This window comes from Macrosteles quadrilineatus, unplaced genomic scaffold (assembly GCF_028750875.1).
Source record: "Macrosteles quadrilineatus isolate MER2022 unplaced genomic scaffold, UCM_ALF_1.0 Scaffold_8__2_contigs__length_117827958, whole genome shotgun sequence".
Classification (NCBI taxonomy): Eukaryota; Metazoa; Arthropoda; class Insecta; order Hemiptera; family Cicadellidae; genus Macrosteles; species Macrosteles quadrilineatus.
In genome coordinates, this window is record NW_026542601.1 from 104,704,645 (window position 1) to 104,722,495 (window position 17,851).

Below are 17,851 nucleotides of genomic sequence, written 5' to 3' on the forward strand. Positions count from 1 at the left end.
ATAACTATTTAACTTTTCGTATGTATATAAATGTGTTTAAAATCAAATACGCCTTTTCAACACTTAACTACCAACATAAAGACGATCCAAGTCATTACATGCATTCGTTACCATACAAATCAATACGGTGAAGACGCTATAAAATATTCATGACAAGAAATGCGTTGTGTGTTTTCGTTATGACTGAGTCTGAGAGTCTGAAGATATTTATGAATGTGAAAGCAAACTCAAATTGGATCGTCCAGAGCCACTTTGCATCCGACCAAAGATATGAATAATTCAAACAAATGACTGACATCGCATTGACTCAGTTCTGCAGACGTTTGGTAAATAATGTACTCAGCATTGATTTCAGCTGACTTAATTAGGAGAATTAAAACTTTCCTTGGTAATCTTGAATGAATGTTTTGTCCAATTTAAGGGGTAAATGACTTTAAGGCTCCTTTACAACTGCAACTTCTATTATTGCTATTAATAAACTATAGTAGTTTTGTTTAACAATCAATAACTGATGTGATCATGTTGTTGAAACTTATCAAACTTATTAAAGAAATAGTTTGAAACTATCGAAACATATAAAAGTCATCAATATACTTAAATACTTTAATCTAAAATGGTGACCATACTAACATAGGTCTTTTAAGCCAAGTATGGATGGAGACGAGCGTAGGATGAGTGGCGCTATCTTGTGGTCTTGTTAGTGACTAAGGCCGACATATTCCTTAGACACAGTTATTAATAGCCCATACAGCTAATGACAACTAAGGGACATACAGTTTAAAGTGGAATCCGAAACACACTTTTTCCTTGTTATTAACGAACTGGTCTAATTATCAGGATAGTACTGCAGATAGTCGTAGTACACACTAGTGCGGACGTTAATCCACACCAGGGAGTACCGCATTCACAGTGCATGCCTATAAATATCCACAATTCGTGACCTCCTAGCTGGATTACAGGACGACGCCACTACCCCAGTGGAATATTTTAATAACAAATATTCAATTATCTATATAAGGGTTGGCTATAAAATACTCACATCTTATGACTATTAGACAATCGGTTTTGAGTAGCAATTTCACGCAATTTATTTGAATGATGAGAGGACAAATTATTAACAGTTGCTGGACTAAAGGAAAATACCACGTTGCTAATGTGAACATATTACAACTAATAAATTTGTTTGAAGTGTTCTATATGTGACGCATACAAAATCATCTTAATTTTACACATGGTAAACTCAACAAATATACTTTCCGTTATATTAGCCCTAAACTTTCCTGCTTTCTGAGAAACTCGTTTCATAAGCTGTGCATTCAGTTGCCAACGTAACGCTTTCAATATGCTACATATTTCGAAAACTGCTGCTAAAATTGTTATTTTTAATGTCGTAATTACAATACTGGTTAAATTTAGAATCACTGGGTGTTAAGATTGTTCACTATAACATAGTTTGTCATTTATTTTAATACGGTAAAAAATCACAATACTACAAACATTTGTAAAACAGAAAAAAAATTAAAAGCCAATAGATTGACCAGCTGATTAATAGTATTATGAATAGTATTATTTATTGCAGTGTTTATATCCATTCTCCTCGTAGGCATACCTTATTGTTTGGCTACGTTATTAGTTGGTTGGTACTTTATTGGTTTAGTTAGTCTAAAAAACGTTCATAGCGCCGGAATATGAGATTGAAATACCCCCACTGCAGTAAGCATGCCGACTAAGCAAATTTCCATTTTCTGATTTAATTTTCAATTCAACTTAAATTGCTTGAGGTTTAACGAGGTTTGCTGCAAAAAAAAAACTAATAAAAGTGTATTTTTTGGAAAATGTTATTAGCTTAGTATAAGATAAATAGTTTTGGTAAGTTTGATCAAAATATATACATAAACAAGCAAACTACATCCTTTTACAATATCCTCAAAAAGAATAACTTGGGAATTTTAAATTTAAAATTTTTTGAATTTTACCCGTTACCACTGCACAAAAACACTTTGATATACTGAATTATTTGTTTTTCAAGCTCTTTAAGAATACCTAGAGATAAATTGGAAAATTTTATGTTTTGAGTGTCAAAATTGAAAAAACCCTAATTTTTACCCCCGTAAACCCCGCCACCATGGTCCGATAATGCTGGTTCACAAACTTATTCAAGTTTAGCCCACCTTTAATGTTCAAAAATGATCAATATTTTTTCTGCCATTCCCAACTGAAATTATAGCCTACATTAACCTAAGGATATCCTATGTCAAATAAATATGTTTGTAAAATGTGTCTGTGTCGCTAAAGCTTTACACTCGTGTAGAAGCTAATCAACGCTAACTAAAAGCATTAGAACAGAGTCCTTCACGTTACTCAAGGTTTGTTCCTTCTGTTAACAGTGCATACTTGATAAGCCTTATCTGCAGTACGGAAAGACATGTCCGTAGTGAACATGGTTCAAATATGCATGTGATCAACGAGTAATGTAGGATGCATCAATACTTAGTAATAATAAGGGATTATTAAGTGATTCAAAACTATGGACATTTATTATTTTGGTAATATTGTATTAGACACTCTACAATGAAGGTATGTGATTTTGGGTCTCCGTGTGGACAAGAAAGTCATTGTTTACAAAAAATTCGTTGTTTACAAAAAAAGTCGGTAAAACTAGCCGCAGCCCGGTTAATTCTGTTAAACATCAAAACACTAACCAAGCACTCACGCAATAGTATTTCGTACCTAGGGCCCAAAATGAGGTTTTACCGGCTAAAGAAAATTTTTTTAGCTCGAGACGATGTCGAGAACAAAAATTGAACTAAAGCTGAAAACCCGTTTCAGCCCGTGTTACAAACGCTTTTTTTCACCACACCATACAAATTAAAAAAATAGATATAAATACAACAATAGGCATACTAACAGTAAACACAACTACACCTTTAAGGTTATTAGTAATCAGTAAAAATAACAATAATAGTTGCTAAGCAGCGGACACAACAAATCTATTGGAATGCATTATGGATACGGCTTGTGTATTAAATATACATTAATGTTTTATCTAAACAAGTGAACAGCAGGTTTTTGGCTCTAGGGCCGCAAAAACATGCTCGGTCCCCAAACGACGATGACAGCTGGTATGCACAGCAATACGCATCTTTCAGCCTCCAATTAACGTTTGTAAAACGGCTAAAACATTATAGTGTGGTGAAAACCTTGATTCATAATGAGCTTCAACTAAGACCAAGCCTTAAATAAACAATGATATTATATTCTGCGATTTAAATGTGTTTATAACTAGATATACGTAAAACTATATTGCACGTTTTGTATTACCTGAATCAGTGAACAAAAATTTAGTTCTAATTTAAAGCTATAAAAAATGTCATATCTTATTTTCTATCATTATGAATTTAAATCCTAATATGGACCCAAGAACAAATGATTTACCATTTTAGTGACGGCCCATTTCACTACGCAATATATTACTGCGGAAGTGTAGCGGAAACGTGTATATTTTATCTTCATGTCTGCGTTTTCCTCATGGTAACAATTCACTTAACTATTTGTCTTTTCTGAATATTTTTTTCTCGTACTACTAGTCGTATTTTACTTTCTATCTTGTGAATAATAAACGGACGATAATGTTTTAAGATATTTAATAAAATAAAAACATTTAAAATAGCTACATTAAGTATGGGTAACCCAAGTTTATATAATTTTAAAATTATCTTTTATTTAAGGTTATCCTCATATAATGTATTGTATGTATTGTATTAAACTAAAGTTAGTTGAGTATTTCTGAGTTGGGTATTTGATAAAGATCTTGTTTTATTTTACAATTGTTTATTGTACAAATTTACATCAAATCGTAATGTGTTGTAACACGTTTAAATAGTTAGTAAATTAATAATTTAAACTATTGACTCACAAAATGAGTAGGTATTTGTTGTGAACAGGCAATATCTATCTATATATTAATAGGCAAGCATGTTTCTTTAAAACCTTTTTTCTCAGCTCGTGAGCATCGTAGGGAAAATCTACGCATACTGTTATTTTTCTGTAGGTGTGCAGAATCCCTTTATAATTCAAAATAGGCTCAAAAATAAGCACAAAATTAATTCGAAATGTTAAAAAATTAACATGGGTCTTATGGGTTATCATGCTGGTGACGAAATAACAACGAAATATAAACATAAAATCAAAACAAATTCAAGAAATTTCAATCTCATGTTTTATTTACAGCTTTGGTGAAAATAGAGAAGCCTGAACCATTGACTTACAACTAAACATTCCATCCCTATGGTTAAGTTGTCACCAAAGTTTTTAAATTAAATTCGTCGTAGTTGATGTGAGCCACCAACAGATTGTGCTGATCTAAATTACTAATTTATGTCGAATAATGTTTTTCACCATGTCAACTTTTGTAAAGACTTGTTATGAGCTATAGCAACCTGTTATGATCCATCTTTGTCAGCAACAAAAAATAAGGTGGAAAATAAAATTTTAGAAATTTAGATTTCTGTTTGACTCACACAATTACAATGTTTTATAATAAAAAAAATTACTACAGCTGGTCCATATAGATGGGATATCTACTTCATTACCCAATAGTCAATGCGTGTACATTACTTATTTTTTGGTTGAACTTTCGACCACTGGACGACCACTAGTTAGATATAAATGTACAATAAATGTTTAGTTTGGTAAATAACAGATTTCTTTATCCGTCTAGTTTATCCTACCCATAGAAATTTAACATATTATTTTAAATAATCAAAAAATTACTCAAGCGGTAAAACGAAGTAAAGTTATCTTTTGCACAGGCTCATTTAACTAAAAACCGTTAAATATTTATAAATCACCATCTTACTATCTATGAACGATATAAAAAATCTGTAGTATTAAAAATCACTAGCCAATCACTTCTGGCCAGAAATAAGTACTAAATGGTTTAAAAACATTTGTTTTAAGTTGTAGCATTGACTTAACCATGATAGACCATAAACAATAAATGGTAAGACGGAGAAAAGTTGTCTTTTGCGCAGGCTCACTTAACTAAAAAACCTAAATATTTTTAAATCACCATCTTACTATCTTGACTTGACTAATATGAAAAAAAATAGGTAGTAATAAAAATCGCTAGCCAATTCTTCTAAACATATAAAAGTACTGAATGGCTTTAAAACATTTGTTTTAAGTTGTTTTGACTTGAACTATTTTGAAATTTTAACAGTTAACACAAAAGAACCCTTTTGTTTTAAATAAATACTGGTAATTTTATCAACATTTTCAGATTAACATCAATAGAAAAATTAAAATCTCTCTTGAAACTCTGAGACCAAAGAGTTTCTAAGCGATAGCAATTTCCAATCGTACAGCACAAAAATTCAACGCAACGTCGGAGAAATATAGGTTTACATGTGTTATGTATAGATTCTAGTCCTATATTTGTAGCGACCGCTGCGCCCTGCACGCCTACCTCCATTGTTATGTCTTTGACCAGCTGTGATTTATTTGTCTCTGACCATAACATATGGTTCGTGGCAACCTAGATAGGACATTGGTATTGATATTACCACCAATATATTCTGGATTGTCATTAAACAAAGTTGGCTTACTTAAGAAATAATACGTGAAGAAATGGTAAAAGATAAGTTAAGTACTTTTGATAGTAGTAACAAATGTAATTGATACGGATATGTAGCGTCAGCTGATGTTATGTTGTCTTAGCAACCGTTATGATTATTATTGTTACAGTATTAGGTTTTTAGAGGATTGTACACAAATTTAACTCTTCCATTAAAATACTTTTCTCTCTTACTTATTTGGTCGTAATTTATTTGATGTACACAACCAACCACGAAGAAAGATACAAGTCGGCAATTGATATCAAAGTGGAGCTGAATTGCCATTACAACCTCTAAACAAGCACTTATTTCCAAGAGAATGAGTGCTATTTTAGCAAAACATTATACAAATTAGTTGTTTTGAATTGTTTGTCACAGTTAAATATCTAGTTGTACAGTTAATTTTTCTATGTCTATTTTAAATTGTTTATATAAGTCTATCTATATCCAAAGTCTTCGGTTGAAATGACACTATATAGCCTCTAAATAACTCGCCCAAAATATAAATTGTTAGTGATTATTCTATTTGAGTTCTTTACGTTCATTGTTGTCTGGTAGGTCTGACCATACCATATACACATACCTTAAGCACTTAGCTTAGACTACAAAGACAAATCTAATTGTGTTTAATGTTAATGTTATGAAATGGATAATTGATTTAACAACAATCTTTTTTTAACATACATGAAACCGAACTTAAAAGACAAACATTAGAGTAACGTAATATTAGATTTATTAGAGTTTTCTAATAGCATAGAGTAACCACAGTAGCTTTAGAGTATCCATACTAACTTTAGAGTAATCCATACTAACTTTAACAAAACCATAGTAAATTTAGAGTCACCTAAATAAATTTAGAGTAACATTAGTGTATCCACAGCAGCTTTAAAGTAACCATAGTAACGGTAGAGTAGCCAACCTAACCTTAGTAAACATACGAGTAAGATGAGTCACATGTAATACTTCGTCGATATAAAATGTACCCTAAATGAGCCCTTATTATGCATTTCAATTCAAAATATTGGAATAATCTGAAATAAAACATCAAGAAGGATATATCGACTGAAATTAAACACTTATTCGTACTATTTTGGTTACACATAAGTTTTAAAAGAATAAATAAAACAACCCACAACCCTCCCCCCCCCAAAAAAAAACAAACAACCCGCAATTGTTTACAAAATTGTATAGAAAATCTATAATTCAAGGTAGCGCAGTAGTGTCGCGGTCCGATAAGCCAGGCATTACCAGTTGAAAACCGGCCTGTACAATCTAACATCTGCCATGACCACTGACTTATCGAAGATACCCACACTGTAATGGCATCCTACTATCTTTAGATCAACACAGTAAAGTGAAACCTGTGGTTGAAAAAGAAACCCAAACGATAACAGATCACTGTTAAAAATTCACACCTGGTGCAGAAATATACCTTCAGTTTACATAACAGTGACATCTTTCGCCGTCATGGAATGTTTTCCTGTTGAGTAAAGAGCTAAAGGGAACGTCGAGTGCCAAAGTCCCATCATAATCAAAAACTCATTTGTGGTAGTTGGCTCTGTTAAGACCAGACAGCTCTATTTCGCTACATGTCCATGACAAGGTTAATGGATAGCTCACTTTGTTCGACTTGCTTGGCTTTGTCTAAAGTTTCAAATCTCTTTGTCGGTGGAATTTGTTTTCCTTGTTTATAGGTTGTCACTTTTGGCTGTGTTCTTAGAACTAGTCCATTTATAGGGTAAAGTAAATTAATGCAGTAAAATTATTCATAAGTTTTGTGTACATTGATCTTCAGTTGATAAAACTTATGAACTATTGACTTTATGAAGTACTGACTAATGACTGTGGAATTAACTTACGCTTTAAGAAACAAATACTAATTGAAGTAAGTCTATATTATTGTATATGAAGGCTAAAACGTTGTTTGACTGATAGCATTGACTATTAGATACAGAAGCTGATAGTTCCTTCCCACAAGAAGTTGTTTTAATGCAGCCCGTCACATAAAATGTTAATCAATTTAAAATTGTTGATAATATATATATATATTTTTTTAACGAAAGCTATCGGAAGCTATAATGGAATTTCCTTGAGAGCGTCGAATGAAAAATTGAAAAGAAAAAAATCCAAGTATAAACATATTTAGTAAACATGTTTAAATAATGATAAAACATAAAAGTATGTTGAAGTTCGTATAGTTTTTTTTTGTCCTAGGACGCTAGGCACGAGCCCGGGATCGTTTTTTACATTACTTCAGGCTAGACCTAGGGGTTGTGGCATTATCACTTAGACAAAATCCATTGGTGATTTGGCGGGATTTGATCCCAGGACCTCACGGACCGAAGTTCCGAGCTCTAACCACTACACCAGCTCGCTCCTCCGAGTTCGTATAGTGCAAATATAATAATTACAGATGTAAAAGATAAATTAAGGTATAAGGGGTAGTGAGCACAAGTTGTGATTACAAAAATCTAATTAACCATAGCCTACTCGTTTAATGATGTGTAAATTTTTAAATAGTTTACTAACATTATGGTCACCATGTATGCCTATATTCAGCCGACTTATTATCTTGTATTTTTCCTATAATGTAGGCCTACCATAGAGCTGATATAATACTAAAACTAAACAAGTTAAAATTAATCATTTCTAAGTATTATTAAAGATACATATTTTAAAATTGTTCATAGGGGAAAAAAATCTTAACTGTGTGTATTCACAATGCAGACAAAACATAAGGGATCAATATACGAGTAAACGTTAAGGTGTAAAACATAAATAAATATTCATACAACCAACATTACGTTTGTGACTTAGGATCCTAATTAATATTTTAGGACGTGGTAGAACAAGGAAAAAGGCGCGTTTGGTGGCACCAGGGACGTTACACTTGACTCGACCTGTTACAAAATAGAAAACAGTAGCAGGCGAACCAGTTTTCTCCATTACCATAATTGATTACCCGTGATAAGTGATAGTCAACAAGTGACGCTCTTGTCTACCTCAAGTGGTCGAGAACTGTTAGACATAGATTTAGATCTTTAAGCATGTATTTTACATATGTCTCTTAAAAGTTTTGATTTTAATAGAGCCATTACAGCAACCCTGCAGACTTAGTGAATTTCAATTTGTAAGATTTTCGCTAAAATATTCCCAAAAGCAAGAAATATTTGTTTTCCATTCAATTAAAAAATTGAACGAGTACTTAGGCTTCATATTGGTTTTTTTATTACCTGTTGTCAGTTCAAATTTGTAACTTCCGTAGATGCTACATTTTTCGGCGAGATGCCATTGTCAGGCATACAGTCCAGGAATGTACATTTAAAAATTATCTTGTCTTCATTGTTGGCTTACACAGATGTGTGTAAACCAACAACGAAGCTATACAAGGAAACAACAACGGCAAAGGAAACAACATGAGCCAACCGATTAAGTTACTTAAAAATAAGAAACCTCAGGTCTGAGATTAACAATGACATTTTAATTTAAACATATTATTTTTACACTATATCAATATCATCAATAAGTACCCAACTATACTAAATACCTCAAAATGTTTATTTCTTTACAGAACTGATCGTAGCTAACAATAAACCTTCGGGACACGGACAATAAAAGTGAATGGACCATAACACAAAACAATCTTTTCGAGTTTTTTATAACAGTATTAAAAACAATACTGCAGTATATTATCTTATGGGAAAAGGACACAAATCATGTTGTGTATTTGTTGAAAAAAAAAAATAGTTTTAATCGACGACTTTATATGTGTATAACCTAAAAAATATATTTTGCTTGATTACTATTTAAATACAAGATTCGGCAATTCTAGTGACAGGGTGTCAAAATCAAGATTAACTGAATCCTTTTGATCTCGCTGGCAAAGGAAAAGAAGCTTTAGTTTCTGCTTTGCGTTGCCATTAATTAGAATTTCACGAACGACTTTTGATCAGATAGATTGGAAAAAGTTGGCAGATGAAAAAGCGGAGAATCTTATTATGGCTGTAAATAAAACGATCATCTTTGCCTCCCTTTTTAAAACTCGATAGCTTACCGAAAAACTCAACATTTCTCTTGGTGATGATCCATCAGTTACGATTATCTGTAATAGTTAGATGCAAAAATAAACTTTGTACTTTCTGCTGCTCAAACCTCACTCAATATAAATTGTTGTTTTGTAAATACTTCGAAATTTTAACATTATATGACATACATTCAATAATCTAAACACACCCGTACCTATAGTTATTTGTTATTCTTTAAAATTTTAAATCTGCAAAATATTGCAAAAATGATTGTAATTTTCAAACATTGCCGCACTCTAACCTAAACAGACAAATTTAGGTTATAACTGCAAAAACTCGTTGCCTAAAAATAACCATAGCTAGAAACCAACCCATACTACAACTGACGAAAGCTATGCACATAAGGCTTACATGGCCTCTGTCCAATCGTTTTACAAGGCTTACCTGGTGAAAGTTTTAATAACAGTTTGATGAGTTGGTCCCATAAGGAACATAATGAGTCCCTGTTTGTTTTGTAACATACTGCATCTGAGCAAATCATTAGGAAGCTAATCAGAGATGTTGGGCCTTGTTTTGTTATTGTCTGTAATTTATTTTACCAACGATTAATACAAGCATATTATAAGTTGTAGGGCGTATTTTATGTGTTACGTTTACTGTAGCCTATATGTAGTTATTATTATTTTCATATATACATATTATTATTTTCATATTTTGGTTGCTAAACTAATACAGTGGTATAAAGACCAACAGAGGTAGAATGTGTTTTGAAATCTATCCACATTTAAAAATTATTATGAATATGGACGAAATTAGGGCGAATCGCCTACTCAATAAGTTGTTGACTCATGATTAATCTTAGAATATCTGGGTCTAATTGGTAAGATATTTTTCGTTGCTATTGGCCCAAGCCTACGTTTGTGGTATATGCCTAGTACGGTAGGCCAGTGGTTACCCACACAATCACATTGGCGCACACGCACACACATACACACAGTCACAGACACCGACACCGCCGCGGCGGAGTGATTTGTTGAGTTCAACTCCTCCGTCCGTGAATCGCATTCCTTATAACTTGCAACGTCCCTAGCCTCACAACCTCGGTGCAACTCTATGCAACGCTATTCAACTCTATGCAACTATGCAACGCCACCTGCTGTCGGCCCTGGATAAGCTATAAACAACCTGGTAATAGCGTGAAATATCTATAATAAATATCTATAATAACTTTTAATGTTAAGTTGGGTGTAACATCTATTTTAACTTATTGTTATTTAATTCCAGGATCTTGTTGTTGGCAGTTGGAAACATACATTATTTGAGAAGAAAAATATCAGCATTAGCATTGTTTTAGTACAAAATAAAATGTCTGTGAAGCTCGAATAATACTGTAGTGATCCTATGCGTATTAACGTTTGCAAATTAGGTTCATACAATAAATAATGTTTAGAATTCATCTCACTTTTATATATACAGCGCAACGTCTTCTCCACGCTTTGAAGTTTATATAGGAAATAATGAGTACCTTTTGGTTCTAAAATTAAAATGTTTTTGATGAATTCGTTTGAAAGGATATTTTAAAAATTCCAAGGTTTTTTTTGTGTGAGTATATACACTTTTGGAATCTAATGCCTTTTAAATTGTTGATATTAATTTATAAATGACTTAAAGTAAATATGTGTAGACAATATTAAATATAAGTGACTATACGTATAGTAACTTTTATTCAATAAAAAAAGTAAACGTAATATTGCGTTAAGTAGTTGTTTGCCAACTTTAAATGGCAATGTTGTAACTACATACTATAAAGTCTATGAGGTAACTCTTCCTCTATAGTAACGACAATACGAGGAATATTTTTAGGAAGATAGGTCTTATCCTTGTCGTATTACTTCGTCGAAAAATTGCATTAACAATGGACCTTGACAACTGATTTCGGAATTTATATTTTTATCCAAAACAGAAACATTCAAGTTCGATTTGACCTCAATTACGCAATTACTAAACCTTTTCAAAGATTTAGCCAGCATATGCCATTAGAAGAGTCTCAGATGCCTTCTAGGAAGTCGAAGAGTATTACAAATTATATTTTGTGCAATCAATCTTTAAATAGAAACTTCTCCTGTACCCGAGGGATTCCAGAACCTACACCTTTATATCCCAATACGCTCGGGATGGCGGGTGTGGCTAGACGGGTCCCAAGACAAACTAGTTTCCACTTCACAAGGTGACTACCCCAATATATCAGCATGGACGTGGGTTTGGTGTATGTTTACTTGCATGAGGGCGCTAATATTCTACCTACGCCCGCCACTGGTCTACATATCCGGGCATCTAGCGGTGGTAATCAGATGGAATAGATTACGATTTGTTCGCGGGTTTCAATGGTTATGTTAGTGCTATAGCTAAGAGTTTGGAAAAATATTGAAAAAAAACACCACTATTGTTATATATTCGTGCATCTCACATCAACACTTTACATCCCTTATTATATCCGTACTGTAAAATTACACATAATGCAAAATGGTTGGGATTGCAGACATTGAAAAGTGTGGTTATTTTAAACCTAACACGCTTGCAATGACCTAGTGTTTGTTATCGGAAGTAATTTGGACCACTTAGCTTTATACAATTTTATTGTTGCAATTTAACCGGTTTGGGTTTCGTGGAAGAGTTTACCAACTAACAATGCGAGTTTTATTTAGGTCACAGAAGAATCTTGTCTCACTATTTGAAATTTTGAAAGTCCGGAGGTAGAGATTAAGGATCGCAAAGGTAAGTAGATCTATAGCTATTCTGTGATATAACTTGGAGCAACATTTCTGCTGATTTGTTCAAGTAGTTTTCGTACAACAGAATAACAGACGGACAGGTTCCTCAGGGTCATGGTACTCGTAAATTAGATCGAAAATTATCTTCAGATTTTAAGAGCGGCTATTGAAATATTTCTAGTGGAAATAAAAAAAAATATATTTTTAATTTAGCAAAGAATTTTAGAATTATATTTTCCACGCATTTCTGACAACTTGGCGTTACAAACCATTCAATAAAAAAGATCCTTTTAAAGGAACCTTTAAAAAGGTAAATTATTGTTGACATAACTTCAAAAGAATGATCAGTTCTGAACAAAATTAATTGTCAGCCAAGCTAATGAAGGATAAATATTTTACGTTTTGGCATAGATAAAAGGAGTGGTTTTGGTTTAAATGTCTTAACGCCATTTATGCCTTTTAAAGGTATTCTGTTCATGGTGGAATAGAAGGTCCACTCACATGATCATTTGAAAGTTTTGTCTTCATTTTATTTTGTTTGTATACAATTAGACTCTACTCAAGTAAATATATTCTTGCCAACGTTTCGTGTGAGTTGGCATAAACTTTACAACCAAATACTAAAATCAAAGGCTGCTGCACATTTCTTTACTAAATGCCTAAATTATATCCAAAACCCCTGAAATATGGACAATATCCTGCTATTGGGACACACCTAGGCCCACTTATTCGCGTAAAGCCGCAGCCCATTGAAGCAGGCTTTAGGCGTGGTCACCTATATGTTCTTTGACCTTTCGAGCCGCCAAGAAACTAGTTTGCGGCTTAATGCGACAAGTCGCTGTACAAAGCCCGTAACTTATCTCCACACGTGGGCACTGTTTGAATTTGGTTAAATTGGGTATGAATAGCGATTAGTTTTAATGTTTCGATAGTCAATGGTAGCGATTGACATATATCACGAACTCATGGTTATTGATTTTCAACTAAACTGTTATCGATTGTTATCGATGTTATCGGTTATCGATTTTCATCTGAACTGTTTCGAGGGATCACTCGTTGATTTGGGGGTTTATTCATTTTAGTAGCGAATAGCCTACAACTTAGTTTTACAAAAACCAGGATGTTTCTATTGCGGGTTCATAAATGATAAAAAAATTATGATTACAATTACACTTTTTTGTTTAGTTTTTCAGATTTTAAAAGTTCAAGTTAATAGTGGATAATAGTAATTAGCACTAAATGAATTTTGGGAAGATTATATGTTTATTTGTTATAAAGGTCTAAAACGTTTTATAGAATTTAATTGGAAAACATACCAATGTTTATCACATATGGAAAATAAAATCACAGAAATTTACGACAAATCAGGAGTAGTATATTTTGGTTTCAAATGATTTTTTATAGAAATTAATAAACGTATCACTCATTCTCTACACTCATCTCCATGCATCCTAGTCTTAAAATACCTACCTTCGTATGATCACTACCTATTTCAATTAAAATGTTTTGCAGTTAAGATTTTGCTTTGTTCAAAATTCATTTTTTACCCATCAGAATTCAAACCATAGGGTTGATTTAATTTTCCTTTTTGGACACTGTCGTATGAAAAATAAAGCTACTTTTGGAAAAAATAATTACAATATTTGAAAACAATTTTAAAATCAAGGAAGTCAAATTTTTACCGTAAAGTTATGAAGATAAAAATTATTCTTAATTTAGGTATGTTTGTGGTGGCAAACTGAAGAAAGTGCTATAATTATTATAAGTTGGCCTTACTTTAGAAACAGTCTAGCAGTAACGTTCGTTTAACTTTATCCATTTATAAGAGTTATGTTTGATAAACTACGATAACTTTCTGCATAGCTCTGAATCTTAATTTAATCCCTTTGTTAGGTAAGTTCATAAACAATTACGAAAGTGAATAGAAGGTTTCCAAAAATCTAAACAAAATTAAATGAATTTTTTAAAGCATCTGTCGATAATATAATGTAATCATGAGTCATGAAGATTCACTTGACAAACTACATGCGATGAAAAAATAAAAATCATTAATCAATAATATTTGCATATATCGTAAAACTTTAACAAAGGGACTAAATCTTTAAGTACAGTAATATGAATCTAAACCCACTATGTATTGGAAAACATAATATAGAATCGAATACAACAGTTTAAGAAAGTTAATAAATCTGAAATGTGATAAATCTATTTTTACTACAACGAAAAATAACCAAAAAAATAGTTGAAAACCATAAAATTAAGAGTTCATAAAATTAGAGTATAAGAGTCAAACTATTTAACACTATATAAAATAGTACAATAATAGCTGATGGAAATTTGAATACTTCAAGAAATTAAAAAAAAAAAAACTGTAGCGCGAGACTTCGTCACTAAACTAAAATGTATGCAGTAGCCCAAGAAAATGCTACAATACCTTAGGGCTTATGTCATAGGCTACTTAAACTCTGTGGTACGTTTAACTTTTACGAAAGTAATTGCAAAACTCAGTACAGTAGAAAACTCCTTCTAAAACTAATATGGCTTGTCTAATGTTTCGGAATTCAAAGTTTGTAAGGATCTTTAACCATGCAGCGTAGATTTAAAGTTTCAAATTTTCAAGGGAGGTGAAATTTATCAATACTTGTTATGTGTATGAAGATTGGAGAGCAAAATAAGATTTTACTTTGAGAAGTGGTTATGTGGTGAAACTTTAAGTGAGTACAAAAAAGTTTCTAAAGTTGTCTACTTTTAGCTATTGAAGGATATTTCAATTTAAACACCGTCATGTTGACGGTAGATTTTGTTGTTACTAGTTTATTGAAGTCAGTGATGATAAAATGAACTAACAGTTAATCCGTTAGACTTAGATAGGCTGTTTGTTTTCAGCAAACAATAAATATTTTCATTCCAATTCCCTCTAATTGATAAAAAAGTTTTTTTTACTAATTGATTCCACACAGCTTTAATACAATGAAATTGCAGTATATCTATTATTTTCAAAATATGTGTTAAATAATAATTAGAGTATATACACGATTTACTATAATTTCGGTTATGGTTAAAGTAAACACTCATATTTTCATGTTATGTTAAAGCAGTGAAATAATACTAAAGGAATGTAAAATCAAGTATTTGAGGGAAGTAAGTTAATCATCCCCTTTACCTCAATCGAAATACAATGTGAAGATATAAACCTTGGAGGAAATGTATAAAATAGCTCGTACTTATTTGACCAACAATACCAGAACAAATTTACATATCACAATGACAACATTATTAATTTTCTTCAAGAAATTGTAACATGGTAAACCAAAATTCTTCCTATCGCCACTGTTACTAACCATAAGGTTTAGTCGAGAAAACATATCTCTGTCGTTAAAGTGAGACTGCAGCGTCATTTATAAACTCCTCAAATAAAAATTCCTTTTCTACATTATCAGATAATGAACACATCAAAAGTGTACTAGATATGTAAAACATCAATCCAGAAGTATAGTGAATGTTTGTTATCCGTATAAACATATTGTGTGCATGTATTTTAAATACAAAGGTTGTTAATTTTGTCTCCCACTTCTGTTTTTTAAGGCCTAGCTAAAATGAATATATAGAAGAAGTTTACATTTAACTTACTGATGGGCCTCCTTACTCGACAGTGATGTTATTATTTAAAATTAAAAATTTGTTATATTTAGTAGTGGACATATGTTTTAAAATATTTTTTCACCACACTATGATGTTTTTGGCTGTATTACATACGTTGATTAGTGGCTGGAAGTTAAGTTTTGCTGGCCATGCCAGCTGTCATCGTAATTTGGGGACCGACCACGTTTTTACAGCCCGGGGCCGTAAAGTCAGCTATTTCCGCTTACTTACTTAAAACATGAATGCATTAAATACACAATCAAAATCCATAGCATTGCAATAGAATTATGTTATTGTCACCGTTGCCTAGCAACTATTTATTTTTATTTTTGCTGATTCCTCAAATTATTTCTTCACATAACCTTAAAGTTGTAGTTGTGTTGACTACCAGTGTGCATTATTATATATAGTGGTGAATAGTGGTAATAGGGTATGGTGTGGTGAAAAATAGCGTTCGTACCACGGACCGAAAAGGTTTTGCAGCTCTCGATCAATTTAGGTTCTCGACTGCGTCTCGAACTTGAAAAATCTCGAGCCGGCAAAACGTAATTTTCGGCCCTAGGTATGAAATATACTATTAAACAATGTAATTTTATTAAAATTAATATTGTAAAAAAGATGTTCAAATTATAAGATAACTTTAAGATGTAAATAAAAAGGATCTCAATAAATTCAGTTTGTTGATTTTTTATTCATATTATAACGTTCTTAAATTTATTGTAAGTTACATTTGGAAAATTAACTCTATGAAGAAAAATTTTGACAACAATAACAATTAATTAGCTAGTCGTTATTGTTTCCCTTAAAGACGGTCAGCAAACTAATCCCAAGTTTTCCTACCTTGATCAGGATCCTGGAGACGGAAGGAGAAGACGAACCTTTTGTTATCCTCTCCTAGGATCTCGATATCCGGACTGCGCGACATGGACGCACACACGCACAGTCACACACTGACACTGGGGCGTCTCCCCGCCAGAGGTGTCGGGCCTTCTGAGACTGACACACCGCGGCCAGCAGCTAGGACTGCCACCTCTACCGCACACGATATACAACCGTGGTGTCAGCACTGACACTGGGGCGACTCCCCGCCAGAGGTGTCGGGCCTTCTGAGACTGACACACCGCGGCCAGCAGCTAGGACTGCCACCTCTACCACACACGATATACCGTACAACATCCATCTCTTCCCCACATGTAATCATGATGATTAGAGTATATACGTGATTAATTATAATCACTTCTGTTATAGTAAAATGACTCATTGTTGAAGGTTGTGTTAATGAAGATAAGTTGCAAAGGACATTGGAGTTAAGTACATAAAAAGATCCTCAAGTAGGCCTAATTTAAACACAACTGTACATTTATGTTATCCTCACAGGCTTTGTATCTCACCGGTAGTAGATTTCTATGACCTCGCTACCTTTTAGGGTGGTTCTGAGTCAAACAACTTAAAATTGAGTACTTTTCTGTTATGCTGACCACATGATGAATTTTCTGTTTGTTTTATCCACAAACGATACAATACTTTACTTAAAATACTTGGTTTCATAACCTATCCTAACACAACCTTGTGCGGTCGGTATTAACAGAAGATTGCCCTGAATAATTGTTCTTTATTAAAAATGTTAAAACTGATCACTTTATTAGAGTGTGAAAAAAACGAATTTTTGATCGGGTATTATGTATTACTGTCTTCCCCTTTGTTTCTTCTTATTTGCTATGCAATACGGGAATAAAGGAATAAAAAAGGAATTTGCCTCTTTGCCAGAGCTTACACAGTATTCCGATTACCCTATGGC

The 17,851-nt window shown here is 32.7% G+C and overlaps 1 protein-coding gene across 1 annotated transcript in view; it reads right to left on the reverse strand.

The window, feature by feature from the left end:
* Positions 1–17,187, reverse strand: part of LOC128999638 (dual specificity calcium/calmodulin-dependent 3',5'-cyclic nucleotide phosphodiesterase 1-like) — a 243,717-nt gene extending 226,530 nt beyond the window's left edge. Inside the window, exon 1 of the mRNA XM_054426241.1 lies at positions 16,894–17,187. Coding sequence (XP_054282216.1) covers positions 16,894–16,978 — 85 coding nt within the window. The 5' untranslated portion in view covers positions 16,979–17,187. The remainder of the gene's footprint in view (positions 1–16,893) is intronic.
* Between the last annotated feature and the right edge of the window lie 664 nt (positions 17,188–17,851).